This window comes from Bubalus bubalis, chromosome 6, assembly GCF_019923935.1.
Source record: "Bubalus bubalis isolate 160015118507 breed Murrah chromosome 6, NDDB_SH_1, whole genome shotgun sequence".
Classification (NCBI taxonomy): Eukaryota; Metazoa; Chordata; class Mammalia; order Artiodactyla; family Bovidae; genus Bubalus; species Bubalus bubalis.
In genome coordinates this window covers 90,934,472-90,954,945 of record NC_059162.1, presented here as the reverse complement: position 1 = coordinate 90,954,945, position 20,474 = coordinate 90,934,472, and the positions used below count along the sequence as shown (strand labels likewise).

The window sequence follows — 20,474 nt, the reverse complement described above, 5'->3', positions numbered from 1 at the left end:
GAAAAGAATGTTTTGAATTTTTGAGTATCTGAATTTATAAATTCAACTTCTGTTTAATTAATAATGCCTTTTGCAGAACAGACTGTGAAAACATAACATTTCTTACCTGAGTTTTTTCTTTGTTCGTAGATAAGTTTGAAAAAGGAATTGAATGGCAAGCTGTAAGCTAACCTTTGCCATGCAAGGATAGTATGGATGCTTTAATTTAGTCTGTGAGAGAGGGAGAAAAAAAGAGATTTTTTTTTCCCCACAGTTTTATAGATTAATATGCATTGTTACAAACTGAGTAACAAGATCTATAACAATAATAATACATATAATAGAGTTAAATACAAGTAAGAAAAATAAAGCCAGTTTGTTATAGAAAATGTTCCAGTTAAATTTTAAAAAGATTAAGAAAGATATCGTCTGCATTTCTTACATGAAGGCTTCTCAAAATAGAGCCTTTAGACCACAAGATGTTAAGTAATCTACTAACAGACTAAGAAAGTCTTCCCCTTATTGGCAAATGGTGATCATGGTACTCTAGGAAAAGAAGCACTTGGAGACTACTAATGTCTGATTACAAATTATAATAATCAATCTCCTCACAGCACAATATCCATTTACATCACTTAGGGCTATTAAATTCTTTACAAAATATAATAAAAGCACTTTAAAAAGCCAAGAAGTGGAAAGCCACACTCATTCACAATCTGCACTGTACATTTTGAATACGGCCTGTATTTGAATATCACTCAGTAACTGACACATTTGTGAGAATTTTTTGGGCATATAATCTAAATGCTAACATGTAAGAATAAGGATAAGTCACTGAATGCTTTGAGTGAGTGAAAGTCACTCAGTTGTGTCCGACCCTGCGACCCCCATGGACTGTCCATGGACTTCTCCAGGCCAGAATACTGGAGTGGGTAGCCATTCCCTTCTCCAGGGGATCCTCCCAACCCAGTAATCGAACCCAGGCCTCCTGCATTGAAGGCGGATTCTTTACCAGCTGAGCCACAAAGGAAACCCTCTGATTGCTTTAGTGGAAAGATTTTTAACTATGATTCTTTCTAATTTCTCTAGTAAAACTCCGACTAGTACTTACGGCATTCAATGATGCTAAAGACAAAACAAAACTGAAATAATCACTACTGTACACATCTCTATTCTTCATAAACTTGAGGTTTTCATCTCTCACCATCTACAAAAGAAAAGTGTTAATTATTTTTAAGAAACAGGGTAAAATTATTCAATATGTAGAAGATATTTTTAGTGATAAGTTAGGGTAAAACAGGTTCATAAAATACTTATCTCAAGCTTTGAACTTTTTAAAAAGGAGAGAGGAAAAACTTTCAAAGATACAAGAGTTGTAAAAAGGTGAATTATTATTCACTAAACAACCCAATTCTTCTGGGAAATTCAGGAAAACCACCATGTGAAGGACAAGTGAATTCGAATCTGTTACTTTGAGCAGAAAGGGACAATTAAGAGTTTTTCCAAATACAACCAACTCCATGCTCTCCATGTATCAGATGGCTTAATTTGCCTTTTTTTTTTTTTTTTACCAAAGACTTCATATTTCTCTTAAATTTTTTGATTCTGGCGACTTAGCTCTTGATTACTTAGTGTATAAAGTCTGGACAGGGTAATGGGACAGTTTGAATTTAAATCCTGGCTCTGTGACACTGGCAGCATTATTTCTCCCCTCTGAGCTTTTCCCCCTTTTCATCTGAAAAATGGGAATAAAACCTGCTACTCCACAAGAGTGTTTTAAGAATTAGGGATTTAAGCATGTAGCACAGGGTAGGTATTCAATAACTGATCATCATCATTGTTATTATTAGTTCTACTCAAAGGTTATGAGCCTTATTTTTCTTTCCAGATTTAATAAGTTAATTTCAGCAATGAGTTTCTGCACTGCCCACTCCCTCCCCCTTGCTTCCAGGGGGCACCCACAGCACGTAGCAGGCGGGTGACGGTGCTCGTCAACCCCGAGTCCACAGCCGCTTCTGGGACAAGGTGGGTCAGAGGACACTGTGCTAGGCTGTCACTGTGTCAGACGTTCTGGACACAGCTATGTCCACAAGAGGCTGGCAACAGTAGCTCTGGACCCATGAGATAAGATTCTGACATTTATCTGGGTTTTCTCCCTTAGAACTTTTTATACAGTTCTTACCTGGTATATTCGAACAGGCATTTTCTCCACAAATAGTCCTTTCTTCTCACCTTTTTTCACCAGCTTGGTTAGAATAGACAGTCGGTCATTGTTAGGCCTATGGGGCCGAGGAGACGACTGAGGTGAAATTTCTGGTGAAGATGGTGCTGACCTAAGAGACATAAATAACGTATTAGATTTAAAAATAAACTGTACAGTTTCCTGATCCAATGTATTAAAATGCAAATTCGTAGAAAATAGGACTTAAAAAAAAAAACCTTTCAGACAGTGCTGGCACAGTACTAGGTTCTGGACATAAACTGCACTCAATAAATGAGATTTTTTTTTTTTTTTTTTAAATTTTATTTTATTTTTAAACTTAACATAACTGTATTAGATTTGCCAAATATCAAAATGAATCCGCCACAGGTATACATGTGTTCCCCATCCTGAACCCTCCTCCCTCCTCCCTCCCCATTCCATCCCTCTGGATCGTCCCAGTGCACCAGCCCCAAGCATCCAGTATCGTGCATCGAACCTGGACTGGCAACTCATTTCATACATGATATTTTACATGTTTCAATGCCATTCTCCCAAATCTTCCCACCCTCTCCCTCTCCCACAGAGTCCGTAAGACTGTTCTATACATCAGTGTCTCTTTTGCTGTCTCGTACACAGGGTTATTGTTACCATCTTTCTAAATTCCATATATATGCGTTAGTATACTGTATTGGTGTTTTTCTTTCTGGCTTACTTCACTCTGTATAATAGGCTCCAGTTTCATCCACCTCATTAGAACTGATTCAAATGTATTCTTTTTAATGGCTGAATAATACTCCATTGTGTATATGTACCATAGCTTTCTTATCCATTCATCTGCTGATGGACATCTAGGTTGCTTCCATGTCCTGGCTATTATAAACAGTGCCGCGATGAACACTGGGGTACTCATGTCTCTTTCCCTTCTGGTTTTCTCAGTGTGTATGCCCAGCAGTGGGATTGCTGGATCATAAGGCATGTCTATTTCCAGTTTTTTAAGGAATCTCCACACTGTTCTCCATAGTGGCTGTACTAGTTTGCATTCCCACCAACAGTGTAAGAGGGTTCCCTTCTCTCCACACCCTCTCCAGCATTTATTACTTGTAGACTTTTGGATCGCAGCCATTCTGACTGGTGTGAAATGGTACCTCATAGTGGTTTTGATTTGCATTTCTCTGATAATGAGTGATGTTGAGCATCTTTTCATGTGTTTGTTAGCCATCTGTATGTCTTCTTTGGAGAAATGTCTATTTAGTTCTTTGGCCCATTTTTTGATTGGGTCATTTATTTTTCTGGAGTTGAGCTGTAGGAGTTGCTTGTATATCCTCGAGATTAGTTGTTTGTCAGTTGCTTCATTTGCTATTATCTTCTCCCATTCTGAAGGCTGTCTTTTCACCTTGCTAATAGTTTCCTTTGATGTGCAGAAGCTTTTAAGGTTAATTAGGTCCCATTTGTTTTAAAAATCTCAATTCTAAAATGAAATAATTTCTATCCATGTTTCTAAATACAAAGAACTTCTTGCCAAGGAAGTAACCACCAAGGTTACTTCCCAACTTGCCAAGGTAGCAGTGAGAAGACAGACGGGGGATGGAGGGATTTCCTTACTTACTTTTTAGAATTTCTCTTTAGTTTAGCTAATTCCTGGAGAAGGAAATGGCAATCCACTCCAGTACTATTGCCTGGAAAATCCGATGGCAGTGGAGCCTGGTAGGCTACAGTCCATGGGGTCACAAAGAGTCGGACACGACTGAGCGACTTCACTTTTACTTTCTTTCACTTAAGCTAATTACCTTTAAATACCAAAGAGCATGCTCTAAAGATCACAATATCACCTACTGAAATCACACAGCAAACTACACAGAGGAGAAACTCACAGAGAGAGGTCCTCGGCTTCCTGACGTACAACGCTGACTCGACTTTTCTTTGGTAACACAGGGGAGTTCTGATCAGACACCCTTTGGTAAAAGAGCATGTATGCGTTCCAGTATCTTCGGCGTACATCAGTATAGGGGTTCGCTTCATAATGAGACAACAGGAAAAACTCTTTGTAAATAAAAAATTTTCTCTTGACAATTTAAAACACAAATCCAGCAAGTAAGTACTTACTAAATTCGTTAGATGCAAAGTGCAAGTAAAGTGCGTGTCTTTTTAGAGTGAGACTTAAAGTCACTCAGACGGCACTCCAGGGGGGCAGGGAGTAAGGGAGCTGTATGGTAACGGAGTAAGGGAAAGAAGGCAAGCTTTCCCAGGCAAGCTGAAATGCAATCAAAGGGCAAGTCACATTTGAAAGTAAATTCTGTGGCACAGGTTGGGGCTATAATTGGCCTCACTTAACCATTTCTGCACAAAACAGCCAAATCCACGTAAATTTTGGCAGTGACACTACATTTAGCTGATAAAGGTTGCTACCTTTAGATACATGACCACCATGGTCTGGTATCAAGATCTAATATTGTGGATCTCACACAGGGGGAAAATTTTAAATGCCCCTAGACTATTTTGAAGTCAGGTATAAAAAATGCCAAGGTTTCTTCAAATAGTAAATTCTGATGGGATTCTGTCAAGTACTTTTGTGTTTTTTCTTCTGGGGGCGGGGGCTGTGGAAAGATTCGTTTGCCACACTAACAAATACAGCTTTAAAAACACAGGTGCTAGTAATATCTTCTCTATTAATCATATACCTCTATGTAAGTGAAAAGGAAATTTGAACATTTTAGTGGACAACTACTTCTTCTGAAACTACTTTTAAGGTTGAAATTCTTTCAAGTTGTTCTTTAATATTCATTTCTCACACTTAACTTACTTCTTACCCTAGGAATATTGTAAAGAATCAAAAAAATTAAGAAAAATTTTGTAAGCAGCTTGAACCTTCTCACTCTGGCTATCAAGGAGTTTGTGGATCTATATGGCTAGAGCAGCTGTAAGTAAAAAAAATAAATAAATAAAATTGGTTCTATTTTTATATAAAAAATACTGCTTTCAATTTGATAGAAAAGTACCAATAAAAATAAAGTACCAAGTAAAAAATAAAACCAATGGAAAATATACATTTGTAAAAACTTACTTTGATCATAAACTTTTGGTCTATATTCTCCTCCAAAGCATTCATATTCCAGGGTCTCATCATTAAGGTCAAATTCTTCTATAACTGTGTCATTAAATTTATACCACTTTCCTTTTCCACATCCCCTAGAGTGCAGATTTGATAAAACAAACATGAGGTTAAAAAGTCAAACTTCCATCCCCAGCATTCATCTCTATGTATTGTCTATAAATACAGACAGTAATTACCATTTGAAAACACCTAAGAAAAACATAGCAAAAGTTACTTCAATTTTTTAAACAACTTTTCAGAATAAAGGGATAAAACAATTGCAACAAGTTTTAAAAATCCAATTTGGGAAATAAGATCAAAGAGCAATGTGAAAGCTTCTGCTCTACCTAAGGGTAAGTGTGAGTAACAGTAGGGCAGAGGGAGCAGAAGACAGATAGAGGAGGGCAAGGGTGAAGGAGAGATACAGGAGGATGGAGTGTGCACAGAAAAGACACAGGAGGGTGGGAGGGGGAGCAGGGGAGGGACACAGGAGGGGGAGCGGTGGTGGGGGGGGGCAGGGGAGGGGCACAGTGGGGCGGGAGGGGGGGCGGGGGAGCAGAGGAGAGGAAAAGCACAGCAGGAGGAGAGCCTGCTGGAGGGGTGGAGTGGTGTGAGAACCACTTACCGCCTATCCTTGATGAAGGAATAGTAGTGGCCCGCATGCGCCTGCCCACTATGTACAATGACACCCACAAGTTCATAGTTTTCTGTGAGGGCAACTTTTTTTCGTGGAGATCCTCCACCTCCTTGATCTGTACTTCGCCCGTTTTCACCAACTTCCGAAGATGAATCTTGGCGAGCCATTCCTGAAACTGTGTAAGGCTCCATGTTTAGCATCCAGGGAAACTATTTAAAAGCAAAAACAGCACATTAATGAAGACAATGGCACCCCACTCCAGTACGTTTGCCTAGAAAATCCCATGGATGGAGGAGCCTGGTAGGCTGCAGTCCATGGGGTTGCGAAGAGTTGGACATGACTGAGCAACTTCACTTTCACTTTTCACTTTCATGCACTGGAGAAGGAAATGGCAACCCACTCCAGTGTCCTTGCCTGGAGAATCCCAGGGACGGGGGAGCCTGGTGGGCTGCCGTCTATGGGGTCGCACAGAGTCGGACACAACTGAAGCGACTTAGCAGCAGCAGCAGCAGCAACATACAGGGCCACACCCACTGAATTCTGCACAAACAAGAGGGATGTGTTTTCCTAATTTAAGCAAGCAACACCCTCCAGCTCAAGCACACAATCTCAGAGTGGCTCACAGGTCTGGGAAAGTATGAGTAGTCTCCTGTTTGAGCACTAAGGAAAGGCCTCCTCTCTGTCACGAGGATGCCTTCTAGATATGAAGGTTATTGTCCAGAGATCTGCCTGTGCCACTAGCAGCTTAAGACATGGGGCTGTGTACTTCTCAGAAAGCTAAGGTTTCACACTTTAAATGAAATTTGAAAATACAGAAAAGGAAACAATAAAGACAGTGTAGTAATAATGGTTATTTAAAAAATTAGGAAAACAAAAGTTACCCTTATCTGTTCATCGTATTTAATGGAGCGTCCACTCTCCCAGTCAAATCCAAATCTCATCAGATGAATGACCAAGACACTAGGTAACGATTTAATACAGGTCCTTTTCACTGTTGTTCTCTAAAGAGAAGCAAAACTCAATTATTTCCATGGAGATGATAAAACATCAAAGTAATTAATACAGAGGTCACTGATTTGTATAGGACTTTCCCATCTGTGTGAACACAAGTCATGACACAATCTAATGGAAATAACAACAGGAGGTTAAAGCTGATCTTACGTAAAACATAAAACATGAATAACAAATTAAACCTATTTTTTTAAAAGGGCAAATGTAATACCTTTTCTTTACACTTTTCGCAGTAATATGCATTACTTCCCTCGAGAACTTCTCCTCTAACAAACTGGTCCAAAGAAATTTCCAAACTCTGACAGGAAGTAACTCCTAGATTGAGAGCCATGAAAGTTTCTTCACGCTCGTATCTTGAATAGCAAACAACAGGAAAACCATGATCAACAATGGAATGAAAAAATCTTGAAAGCACCACAATACTTGAGACTAAACGTAGAACTACATTCATAATCAGTGTAATTAACACATACCTTCCCTCATCCTTCTAAAAGTAAACTCCCAAATAAAAATGCCAAATTTTGACCACTTAGAACTGCTTAAAATTAAGAATTTCAACAAAGAAACTTTAGAAATGAAGCCAAAGAAATTTAATTCAAAAAACATATATAGATCTATTAGGAGATACATCTGCAAGCCTCTCAATGAATAAAAAATCTACACCATATTAGAAGAATTATTCAAAAAGGATGATGGTTATTTTTTTGATGTCAGTGTTATTTTTACTAACCTGTGAGGACAGTCTTTACAGATTTTCTGATCAGAATAGATGCCCTGAAAAGTATTCTTAAAGATTTGGTCTCTCCCCATTTTCTGTTGAAATACAGAGTTAAAATTTCAGTTGACACCTTTAGAACTTTCAGGTTGTTTATACAGAATTTTATTTAGACCTAAGCTAAAGCATAGATTTTAATTTACCCAACAAAATAAAATTAGTCGGCTTGGTAGTTTAAGCTGGGAACTAATGAAAGAGTTACGACCCGTAGGCCCACGGTCAGAGTAACGTAAGTAATCAGAAGAGGAAGAGCAGGGCCGTCGGCCACACTGACACAAGGATGGCACTCTCCATGATCGTCTGAGTCCTCCCCCCCTTGCCACAGTTACCACGCTAGTAGTGACTCTCCATGATTTCTTCTTTTTTCTTGTGGATAGAATGCTACAAATTTATAAGTTATTTCATTTTGGGCCCCCTGCAGTAGAAGCAGGGTCCTAACCACTGGATCACCAGAGAAATCCCTGTACATTATTTTTTTTAAAGAAGCAGGTAACTTGTGCCTTGTGATGAGAGGAGAGGTAATGCTGGCAGTGGCCGGAGGCTGTCTGTGTCTTAGAAGGCGACACCACTTAGGAAGTTTGTGACAGGTTTTACTGGGTAGAGGTAGGAAGCTCTGGGTCACGTAACCACAAACGACTTCTGAGTCTGGTTCTTTCATTCCCTTTGACAAACCAAGACAGCTCTGTGCGGAGCCATGGGTTCACTGCTGAGAGCAGCACTGCTCTGAGGCAAGGTTACTTCAATGCAGACACATAGTGAGTAGCTACAAATAGTTATTATTATGGGATATAGGTTAAGAACTATATACAAGTGTCAGATGAATTAAGAAAGTAAATCTATAATCTATAGTGTGTTCTGTATATTTTGATATTCAAACCCAGATGAAACGAATTACAGTTGTGGTATTAAAGATAATCACTTTCTGATTTGTAATCCCAAATTCTAAAGCACTGTTCTCATGCTAGACTTTGAGAGAAATGAGAGGGAAAAATGCAAATTTTTTCTACCTTGAGATACTCATCCATCTGATCGATGAGACTGGTGAAGAATTCATATGCATCCTGCTGTTCTCTCACATAAAGTTCTTTGTTCCACATCTTGAAAATCTATGTAACAATTAAATACATTGTTGAAGGAAAAATAGCAATTTCTGAATATGGTAGAAAAGGAATGCGAGAAGAGTCTTTAAATGCTTCTAAAAATCACGTTCACTATTAGGATATAAAAGTTTTTACTGATGTGAGATTAGCTTGCATTCAGCCATCTATGTTTTTCCACAGTCTCTTTATAGTAATAAGCGTATGAAACCATATAGGGTGAGATTTAAGGTCAAGGAACAGACAGTTTCTTTCTTAGAAACTATCCAACCTATGGGGGAAATATAAGGCAAACCATAGTACAGCAATGCTTTAAAAGATATTCTTTATTTAGAGGTATTAGTGAAACTGGCATATGTTCAGAGGAATAATTTGAACAAATATTTCAAACAGATAAGTAAAAATAAGGGGAAACAGCCCAAACAATTAAGACTAGCAAATCTCTAGAAATTATATAAATGACTATTCTCAACATTCTAATCACTTGAAGAAGAATGGTAAAGATATTTCTTTTATAGGTCTTGGCAATGGCATTAGTCTAGAGTTAATAAAGAAGAGACAGTTATCACTAGAGAAAGAATGTAGCCACATTCCAAATAGCTAACATCTTTCAACCTAAAGAGTTACTGGGTGAAATACCTTCCAAAAGTTCTCAGGTACATAGTACTGCAGTTTGCTTTCCATCAAATGCCCAAAGAGAGACTGCACTTGGTAGAATACACTATCATCTGGGTTGTCCGTGTCATCATCCACTGAAAGTAATGACTAAAAAGAAATCAAATGTATTAAATTAGAAATATTCAACCACTTTCAGAAAACCTTGATTTCTATACTCCAAGTACCCACACTGTTCTTTCAGAATGACATGTGTGTTTATCTGTGGCTACAACTCTGCCTATGTTTAGCTTTAACACTTCTAGCTAGTATAATAATGAACAAATCATCTCTGAGCTTCCATTCGGTTATGAAAAACCGAAACCAATAATACCAGGATCTTTGCAAGAAATAAGTATGACATAATGACACAGAATATTCTCAAAACTATTTACTGCTATATCATAACCTACTAGTAGATTATTACAAAGTGCAAATGATAGAGTCTAAATATTTCTAAAACAGGAGAAACATTAATAGCTTTGTGGGATAGAATTTGAGAATAATTTTAGGAGTTAAAAAAATCTCATTAGGTCAAATTCATCTGTCAAACAGGCAGTATGAGACCTCAGCAGATTTATAAAAGTTTATGACTATGAACAACGTCATCTATACAGACTTCAGAAGCTACTACAGAATCTCTAATTGGGTCTAGTTTTAGTAAACCCCAAAATGCAATATATGAATATGGAAGAGTTCTCAGGCATACACATTTATGAAACTAAACAGAGAAGAGGAAGGAAATCACCTCTGGGAGACCAGGTTGCATATACAGCTGCTGGAAGACTGCATTCATGTAACACGTAGCACCACCATTCCTCAGCCCCACAAACCCTGAGCTGGACCTGCTATCCACAGGGGGAAGGTACTAGGAAAGCAAGTAGAAACCATTGAGACAGAGTTAGTATCTTGGTCACTAGCAGACTTCCTCACAGCTATGTCAGATATCCCAGAGGAAAAGAGAGAAACTTGCAAATGTATTCATCCAGTGTGTCAACAAGCTATGGTAGCAAACCCATGTCCACAAAGCATCTCTACAGATGCAATGCAATTCTAAAACGACTATCTTACTGTTTCCATTTAGTTCCTAAAATACCCCCCATATATGAAGCATGTATTTGCATATTCACTATGTAGTCATGCATTTAGTCACTTCATTATCATTCAACAAATACTTCTTTAGAATACCCTGAAGCCAGGGATATGAGAGAGCAGAAATATATTTGGTCTTTGATCTCAAGGAGCTTACATTATATAGCAGGGTAGACATTAATTAAAAATATTGATACATATTTTCAAACTGAGGTAGTACTTTGGAAAGTAGGAAGGGTTCTGTGAAGCATTTACTACGAAGAATCCTAACATGTGTGGATGGTCAAGGAAGGCTCATACTCCTTCTCTTACTTTCTGAGAAGGTAACATTCTTCTACTGAATTTCTTCTAATAAGCATGCAATTAAAAAAATATGTAAATACTGTAGCATTTTACTTAAGGATGTTTTGTAACAATGCAGATTCTAGCACAGTGTTTTTCTAGGTAGAAATAATTTAGAAGAGGCATCCTGAATAAAGTTCAACATGGCACTTCTCCAAGTGAAAAAGGGTACTGTAGTGACACTCTGCAATGTGATTAGAGTAGAATTTGGTGCGGATGCTATGACCAGAGCCATATTTTATCTGCATATATCAAGTACCTGGATCGATGTAATAACTAACAAACTGACAAGACCCTGGAGGTCTTCTGGACTGAAAGGAATTGCTAAACATCATATACTTTTCATTAACATTCAACATATACTTAGAGCAAGGTGATTTTTGTGATCTAATTAACAGTGTAATTTATTTGTAGTCCAAAGTACAGATTAAAAAAAAAGTTGCAAAACAAGAAAAAACTGGTTCATAACAGTGCTAAAACTGTATTTATATGACAAATATTTTCTTGATTATGCTGATATAATCCCTGGCTTACTAAAGTAAGATTGTCATTTTAACCTGATTATTAAATGCATGTAAAACTTAAAGCACTGCATAAAATAAGCATTATAAACTAAACAGTTCATACCAAAACAGCTCCCAGTGTACGCACACATTTCACTTTGCAAGCACTACTGCCTCTATTTAGAACACCTCTTCTCACTTCTCTCCCTGCCTGCTTCACAGTACTCAGCTCAGGCGTCCAAAGGGGTGAGGTTGCCTCTGCATGTTCGTGGAGGGTGCTTAAGTGTCCTCCTGCTTCTGGTCTGGTGCTCCAGGGCATCTATCTGCAGCTCGTTTTCCTCTTGTAGATGTTGACATGGCTTCTCCTGTCTGAAATGACCTTCCTACCTTGCCTCAATTGGCTCACTACTGTGAAGGGCTCTATTTTAAATGCTATAATTTCTAAGAAGGGTTCTAAAATACCACCATCTGGTGTCAAAGTGCCTCTGTTAGAGCATTCAGGATATACCTCTATCTAAAGGCTGGACTCATATCTTCATTTTTGAGCTCCAGAAGCCTACAGCGCCTCAGTGCATGGTAAACTCAATAAATCTTAGTTGAATTTAAGTGAACACAGACTAGACTGTGCCAGAGCCAGTGTTTGAGTTTGTAGCCCTAGTGCCTGTCACTGCACCAAGCATAGTTTCTCAAAAAATAGGCTGAAATGCTAGTTTATACTGTGACTAATTACCACTTAACTTAAAAATGTCAAAAGTCAAATGTCAAAAATGTCAATTTTTGACAAAAAATTGTCAAAAATGTCAAAGTCAAATGTCAAAAAGTCCCTTTTTTCGGGACTTCCCTTGTAGCCCAGCAGTGAAGAATCTGCCTGCCAAAGCAGAGGACATGGGTTCGATCCCTGGTCTGGCGAAGATTCCATGGGACTAGTGGCAACTGGGCCCGTGAGCCACAACTACTGCTCTATACAGCCTGTGAGCTGCAACTACTGAGCCCATGTTCCACAACTACTGAAGCCCACGTGCCTAGAGCCCGTGCTCCATAGCAAGGGAAGTCACTGCAATGAAAAGTCTGCGCTCCGCAACTAGAGTAGCCCCCACTTGGCCGCAACTAGAGAAAGCCCTTGTGTAGCAACGAAGACCCAGAGGAGCCAAAAATAAGTAAGTAAATAAAAAATAAAAATTAAAAAGTCTTCTTTTTAATTAAAAGGGTGCCATTTAGTAATGTATTAGGATAATACACTATAGATTATAGCTAATTTGAGTATGTGAACACGATAAGCAAAGGAATAACACTGACTTTCTTTGTGACTAGGATAATGCAAGCATAATTTTAAAATACTATGTTTAAACAAGAGCTCATTCTAAAAAAAATTAAGTGCATCAAGGTCTAGAAAACTTACATCAAACTCCTTGGTAAGAGCAGGATCAGGTTGATGATGCATAGAAAGTAGTTCTTTTGTAATAATTTGAAGATTTGAAGGTGAGCTATCAGCCAGCATGACAAGGACTTCGTAGGCTGCCAATCGGCTATTCACTGTACTACACCTAAAAACAAAAGACACAAGTGAATTTCAACAATGAATAGCTTACTTAAGTCGCTTATTAAATTAAACCAACATTTGAAATGAAAATATAAGCGGTGCAATCTCTAAAACAGGGGTAAGTCAGAACCCAGGAATCTAGTGGGAGGCGATCAGGTAACAAACGGAGAGACCATGAACCGAGGAAGGATGATTATGATTTAGAGCTAAATATCTTCTTGGCCTGATGATCAAGTAGCAAATCTTTCCACTATGACTCCAGAATACTCTTATCTAAGGGATGGATTAGCAAGAATATAAAGAGTCTGAAAACTTTACCGAAAAATAACATGGAAACAACTATCTTTCAATCAAAATAGGTAGGAAGAAAAGTTTTTGTAGATATGAAATTCAAATATCTACATGGCAGAAAGCTATACAAATCAGAACAGATGCCCATAAACATCAAGGATACTAGTCAACTTTCTATTTTGCTGAAAATGTGGAGACAGAAATAGCTTGCCAAGTCAGTGTGTTTATAAAGTGACAGTGAAAGATAACTAGCAAGCATTCTGCAGGAAACCAAAGGCTTCTTTACTACTCCCCTTTAGCAGAAATCATTTGGGGGATGGACAGTAATTTCTCACTGTCACCTAAGTCAACTTTCCATTTCTTAGGAGGTCGCAGGTTAGGAAGGATACACAGAAAAGAGGACATCCAACCTCTGAGAGAAACAATTATGGAATGGAGTGTAGGAGATGTGTTCAAGAGGGGGGAGGGGCATGGAGATCAGAACTGCATCAGGCACTGAGGATACAGGCCATGGACCTGGCACTATCCTCTGCTTCTTAACTGCATTGCATTTCTGGGTTGCAAAGGACAGGTAAAGAATGAATAGAAGGTACCATTATATAAATCTATATATACATTAGGAAGTTCTTTTGTTGGTATGATACAAGAATAGTATTACTTGTGAAGAGAGTTTCCGTGTAAGTCTCTTGCTAGCTTTAGAATTTAGGTGGGAAAAGGCTGTGAGTCACTGTGATAAATGAACACCATTCAGTACACCAGGGAGCGATGAAAGAGTGTTTCCTTTTCTATTCAAGGTACTGTATATGATTTAAAATCAACTCCTTGTTGATGGATGTATTACTTTTATAATAATAAATACAAATGGAAGGATTCATGAAAAAAACATTTCAGTGAAAACTGCTGAAGATTTGTTTTCTCTGTTCACTGAAAACTGAGATAATCACGTGTTTCCACTGCTTTAACAAAAGACTCTCGCAGACCGAGCACCAAATCTTCCAGAACAAGACTAGGGCAGGGGTAAGGACTGGGGTCACAGTGTGAAGGACACCCCGAGAGTTTTAATGAAGATTACCTAAAACAGATTTTGCTAACGAGGAATTTCTAGATAGAGATAAATCTATACATGATAAGACACCTCTTAAGAGTTCATAAAATATTGCTTATTATGCCTTGCCCATTTCAATAATTACTGAAATTGTATGGGAATTTTTTTCACTGGTTAAATACCAAATCCTCAGTTTCTTCAGGATTACCTCAATTAACTCTGGTTTTCATGAGAAAAGAACAAAGTAAGTTAGGTTGAGAGCAAATAAGATGGCAGCTTGTAGCTGGGTCCTCCTCTCTCCAAGAGCAGAAACAGCACCCATGCAGGGTCAACACTGTGAAAGATCTTCCAAATTTCTATCCATAAAAACTGATACAAAATTGGATTTTAAAATTACCACTGTAGTAAATCACTATCAGTTTTAATTATCAGGACACAGTCAATACTCAGCAAATTGCAGGGTTCATGCACTAAAGCACCAACACTTTTCTCCTCACAGACTCCCTCAAGACTCAGAGCCTAATTTACTCTGGAAGCAATTCTTAAAACCTCAGTTTCTCTCGGAATTTGTTACTGATCAAGTTAACATTCTTACTCTTCCATCCTGATGATGGTATCAGTACTAGCATACTTGCTCAGCAATACTGTGTGCCAGCAGGCTTTATCCTAAGCCCCTTACATGCATTTCTTTACACAGAGGGTAGTATCTTACAAGCTACACACACTCACAAGATGGAAGACAGACTCCAAGTTAAGAAAATCTTTTTGGACTAAAGTTTCGAATTAGAATTTTTACCAAAACTGAACACAACGTGCATTTTCCATACTTTGGATGAAAGTCCTGTTGACTGATGGCGGCACTGCCAGCTGGAGAATGACTATTTAAAATAATTCTAGAAGCTCGGAAAAGGAAGTCATCTAACAATGGTTTAATGAGTGATGAACCTGGAATAGAGCATAATATTCATGTTGAGGATGAACACACATTTAATTCAAAGATCCTGTCTTGCACTTTCATATCAGAGCAGCAAAGGCTCCTGCGGCCACCCAGTGGCAGGACACTCACTCTACTTGATGCTTATTTTTTGAGCACTTACAGTACCTGGCAAAGCTCTGTGGGGCAGCAGGGTGGGGATGGGTGGGAGAGTCTGGGAACAGGATACAAAGATAGACAAGTGCAGCTACCTTCCTTTAAGAGCTGACAATACAGTGAAAGGAGTTACACTTTCACTTAAGGAACATAAACGCCAAGAACACCACAAGGCAGATAGTTTGGGTGAATAATGTACTTTACTCTGGGCATAGGGGCAGTCCACATAAAAGGTCTGAAACTGTAAAAATCTTCAGGTAAAAATGATGCGCCCCATCTCACCCTGGTTTAGGATCACTCTTTTCTATGTATCCCCAGTAGCCAAGAAAACTTTTATAGAACTTAGTTTGTGTGATAGAAGTGATAATCAACATTTTGATTTGTTTTCTGAATGTAATTTATAATACTGAATATGCTTTTACAAATTATATATGTATCCCACCACCCAGGGGGTGGTGGTTGGGGCCTGCCTCTCCAGACAAGAATAATCTGTAAAAGAGGTAAGATACACAATGGACTATATTTTATAAAGTATGTAACTGTAAAAAAGAGAAACATCTATGATTTATTATTTTTTTGTTACATGATCCAACTATTTTGAACACTATAAAATTCTCTATATGGTTTAATGACACAGATAAATACACCTTATGTTGGTTATCCACTAAAATTCCAGACAATCTCCTATTGTCTGAAGGGTCGGTTCTCTATGGAACACTTAGCACCTGTCTTATGTTCCCAATTTCATACAACACTATGGCAATACCTGAGCACTGAGGTACTCTGTCACATGATAAGATGAAGTAATAATTACCAAGCATTTCCTTTTCTGCCCCACAGAGTGAAAGAAGGGTCTTAATGAGCCGTAAGTGTCCTGCCAATAAGATGTTGTCTGCTTCACTGGTCTCACACTCAGCTGTGCGATTGGGTTCAAAGTTATCCAGCCAGGTAATCTCATCTTCAAGCATGGTAGCTGGGCTGATTCTTAACTGCTCCATTTCTGAGGCTAAGATAGAAAAACAAGACAAAACAAAAAACATCCCATCTTGAAAGAAGAATTTCTTTTCATAGAGTCAAAATCCTGAATTAAAATAGTTAAGCAGAGACAAGTCTCAATCTTTCATCTCACAGATTAAAGAAATCGTCACTGATGAACAGCAACTGCCCAGGGGACTACGAAGGCTCATACATGTCTGTTCCTTCCCTGCCTCCTCCTCTCAGTCACAGATCAAATGGCCCTGAGTGCATCCTCTGTGGGTCATGGTACTCATGCTGGGGATACAAGCTGAAGGGGCCAATCCTTGTTCTGAAGAAGCTCCTGTCTGGTGGGTGTGAGCAGATGTCCCAGGCAAGGAACCCTGCCAGAGCAGGAAGTGGTCAGTCAAGGGATGAGAGGAACGCCAGTGGTCTCGGAGTATTACCTACGCCTAGGGAGTGGTGAGCTCTGTGGAGGAGAGGGGTCCACAGCGGGCGGCAGGATCCAGGCTTCCAGACAATGAGCCAGCCTTGAGAGAACTACTCTGCTCCTTTGAATTCAGTATTTTGCTTTCCCCTCCAAACAAGGATTGGGAATAAGATTCCATAGTGGAAGCTGGGACTAGCAGGGAGAGTGGGAGTGATCAAACTGTCTTCCTGGTGCACTGGGGCCACAGGCACGCAGGGCCCCGTGGGGTGAGATGGAAAGATACTTCAGGGGACACTGTGTCCTGGTTTCCTCATTCACAAAATGGGGCTATCACCTACACTGCAGGGTGCTGTGCGTAAAGGGCCTAGGATGGGCACTGGCATAAGACAATACTCCAAAAATGGCAAAGACTGCTCATTTCAAAACATATTCCCATTCTGCCCTCAGTATCAATGAAGGGATCTTGAATCCCTTACTCGATGGCTCAATGGCACAGAAAAGGCCTCCACTAATAACCTGTTCATGCATTCTGAGGATGTACGTGTCCAGTCAATTCATGAGTCCAGTTCTCAAGCAGCAAAACAGAATACCCTCTGCAAGTCTAAGCCACAAAGCAAACCTTTTTGGGCTGCTGCCTAATTCAACACCGGAAGCTTGGTTGAAATATGCAGTGCCAGGCTATATGGACATGTAGTCCATTCACTCCTCTAGACAGTATAGGTCTTACTCCTGAATGAAGACACAGACTGCATTATCTCAGGTTCCAACAAAACCAATGACACCACAGTGCTCAGAGTACTCTGTCCTCAGCTTTTGAGGGGCACTCATGAAACCCAGGATGGTGTCTGCTTTAGAGATACTGCTGAGGTTTCTTAGTCGCTCTCCCTTTATGTGTCTGTTATCTGAAGACCTTTGTGTTAAGTTTCTTTTAGGTTCTGTGTTTCTTTTGAGAAACCATTCTGTTTCTTCCTCTAGGGTATTGAGAACAACTGAAGAAATGTGATTCCCTTTTTACCTTTGTCCTCCAGGAACTCACAACCTAATTCTGCATATATACAAAGGTATTTTTTTAACCTCCTGAGCTTGACATTCTTTTCCAATCAATGCTTTTGTTGATCCTGAATTTCATTTTATTTATATTTATTTATTATAAATCTTCCCTATAAGATTTCTGTAAAGGGTAGGAAATAAAATTAACAAACTCTTGATTGGAACAACTAAAATTCAGAGCATTCCAACGTGTATTTGCATTATATAAGAGTAAGTACAGATGATTAAAATCTAAACACTCTAACAACAGTGTTTCTAACAATGATATTGCAAGTCACCTAACACTAAACAGTTGCCTGACTTCCATCACTCACTTCTATTACTCTCAATATATCACAACAGTGCTTCCTTCTTTCCTTCAAACCTTCCAAATTGTCAGAATTGACTGTAATGGAGAGAAAGACTCTTCCTAACAATTCTGTATCAGTGTGATTAAAATATGAGCCTTTGACAATTTTAAATATCAACAAATCTCAATAAGTTAATGGTTGGACATATTATAGAGAAGAGCTAATTGGTACATGGGGTTATATACTATTGTAAAATATTTTCAAGAGAATAAAATTCAACTTCAAACAATAATCATAAAATTGTTTCTATCTCAGATATATTAAGTCAGATTTAGAAATGTCTGTTTGGCTTTCTTTTCTGGTTCTTCTCAACCCCTTCCCTGACATAAATCAGTTAGACATCTACTTACTTGTCAGATCATCTAATAATTGGCACCTCAGATCAAAATACTCCATGCACTGGGATAACAGTCTAAAAAATAGATAGATTTGAATTATTAAAAAGAGGCTAATTTGAAAATAAAAAAAATTACTTATAATAAGTTAATGAAACAGATGAATAAGATAATTTTCCTAAGCATAAAATAACTACATTAATTCAACTTAAGTATTTCAGCAAGACACACACTAGTGATTTTACTTAAACAGATATAGGAATAATAGTGTAAAGAGAAGAAACTTACTAAATCTATCACATTTTGTAATGATGCACACACTGCGTGCATACATAATCCACTAGTTACATTCACTGTTCAAATATTAACTGATACACCTAAGCACCTACTACATGCTTGGAACTGTTTTAGGGGACCAATGAACAAGAAACAATGAAGACAGACAACAGATGAAAAATACATACATATGTCAATTGGTGATAAGAGCTAAGAAGCAAAATAAAGTGGATAAAAGAAGAAAGAGAAAGGTAAATTCTTTTTTCTAGGATGATCAATGAAAGTTTTTTCTGGCAATTACAGTAATGAAGAGCACAGGTTTACATTTTAAAGTAAGGCGGACCTTACTTTTAATCCTGGCTCCACTACTTACGGCTCAGACAGTGAAGAATCTGCCTGCAGTGAGACAGACCTGGATTCGATCCCCTGGGTTGGGAAGATACGCTGGAGAAGGGAATGGCTACCAACTCCAGTATTCTTGACTGGAGACTTCCAGGGACAGAGGAGTCTGGTGGGCTACAGTCCACAGGGTTGCTGAGTGACTAACACCTTCATTTTCCACTACTTAATAGCTGGGTGTCCAGGGATGATGTATTTCAGTTTTCTTAGTTTCCTGATTTCTAAATGCTTACCAGAGTATTAGAAACAGACGTGCACACATACATACAAACAGAAAGGGCTCAAGAATGCACTGATGATGACACTACACATGAGCCAAGAATTATGATTATTAACAAAGCGGGATAAGAACACTGCCACACTCATTTGGCTACTGTGAAGATTAGATGATAAATGTATGTAAAGAATTTAGCATACTGTGAGCCAAATAATCAGCCCGTAACGGCTATTAACATCATTACTATACCTTATACTTAAGCACAACAGCTTATTACTTGGAAATGGCTTACACATTTCAACTAAAGATTCATTGAGCTTACTAGTTAACAAAAGGATCATCTGATTTTAGAAAACTTTTAACTAGGAAAAACTGGAATACTAAAGTAAAAAAATGTACAAGGGCAAAAAAAAAAAAGAAGTTTCTATAACTTTTAATCCATGACTTTGTCAGGGAAAAATCATTCTCTGAAATTTGGCTTTATACTGTTAAGAAGAATTACTTTTCATTACAGCGACTGAACTGAACTGAACCAGAAATATATAACTAATATCTAATTTAGGTTAAATGGGGTCAGCTGTAACATAACTCTAAATTTTAGTTAACTTTTTAACTTTAAAGTCACTCAAAATTATCTTGTCTCAGCAACCAAAATCTTAATTTATTCCTTATTTATAAATTTATAAAGTTAAAATAGGTTAAATGCTTCAAAACAATATTTGAGACTTAGATATGTGGGCCATGAATCTCCACATACGAGAGATTATAAGAGATTATAAGATCGTACTATGAGCAACTGTATACCAACAAGTTGGATAACCTAGATGAAATGGAAAATCCTTAGAAGCGTAACACTTCAGAAGACTGAATGAGGTAGAAACAGTGATTGTACACTAACAAGACCACTGAATCAATCAAAAACCTATCAACAAAGAAAATTCTTGGACCAAACGGGTGCACTGGTAAATTCCATCCAACATTTAAAGAAGAATCAACACCAACCCTTCTCAAACTTTTCCTCAAAAATTGAAGAGGAACACTTCCTAGCAAATCTAATTTGGCAGTAACATTTAAAGAATTAAACACCGTGAA

The 20,474-nt window shown here is 38.3% G+C and overlaps 1 protein-coding gene across 3 annotated transcripts in view; it reads right to left on the bottom strand.

The window, feature by feature from the left end:
* Positions 1-20,474, bottom strand: part of USP24 (ubiquitin specific peptidase 24) — a 153,474-nt gene that overhangs the window by 26,613 nt on the left and 106,387 nt on the right. For all 3 annotated transcript variants that reach the window (XM_025288649.3, XM_006049602.4, XM_025288650.3), the window contains 16 exons: positions 18,506-18,567; positions 16,165-16,356; positions 15,088-15,205; positions 12,784-12,928; positions 10,196-10,315; positions 9,433-9,558; positions 8,704-8,802; positions 7,652-7,734; positions 7,133-7,274; positions 6,792-6,911; positions 5,899-6,119; positions 5,244-5,368; positions 4,054-4,195; positions 2,162-2,312; positions 1,091-1,186; positions 107-210 (listed from right to left, as the gene is read on the bottom strand). In XM_025288649.3, coding sequence (XP_025144434.2) covers positions 107-210; positions 1,091-1,186; positions 2,162-2,312; positions 4,054-4,195; positions 5,244-5,368; positions 5,899-6,119; positions 6,792-6,911; positions 7,133-7,274; positions 7,652-7,734; positions 8,704-8,802; positions 9,433-9,558; positions 10,196-10,315; positions 12,784-12,928; positions 15,088-15,205; positions 16,165-16,356; positions 18,506-18,567 — 2,046 coding nt within the window. The remainder of the gene's footprint in view (positions 1-106; positions 211-1,090; positions 1,187-2,161; positions 2,313-4,053; positions 4,196-5,243; positions 5,369-5,898; positions 6,120-6,791; positions 6,912-7,132; positions 7,275-7,651; positions 7,735-8,703; positions 8,803-9,432; positions 9,559-10,195; positions 10,316-12,783; positions 12,929-15,087; positions 15,206-16,164; positions 16,357-18,505; positions 18,568-20,474) is intronic.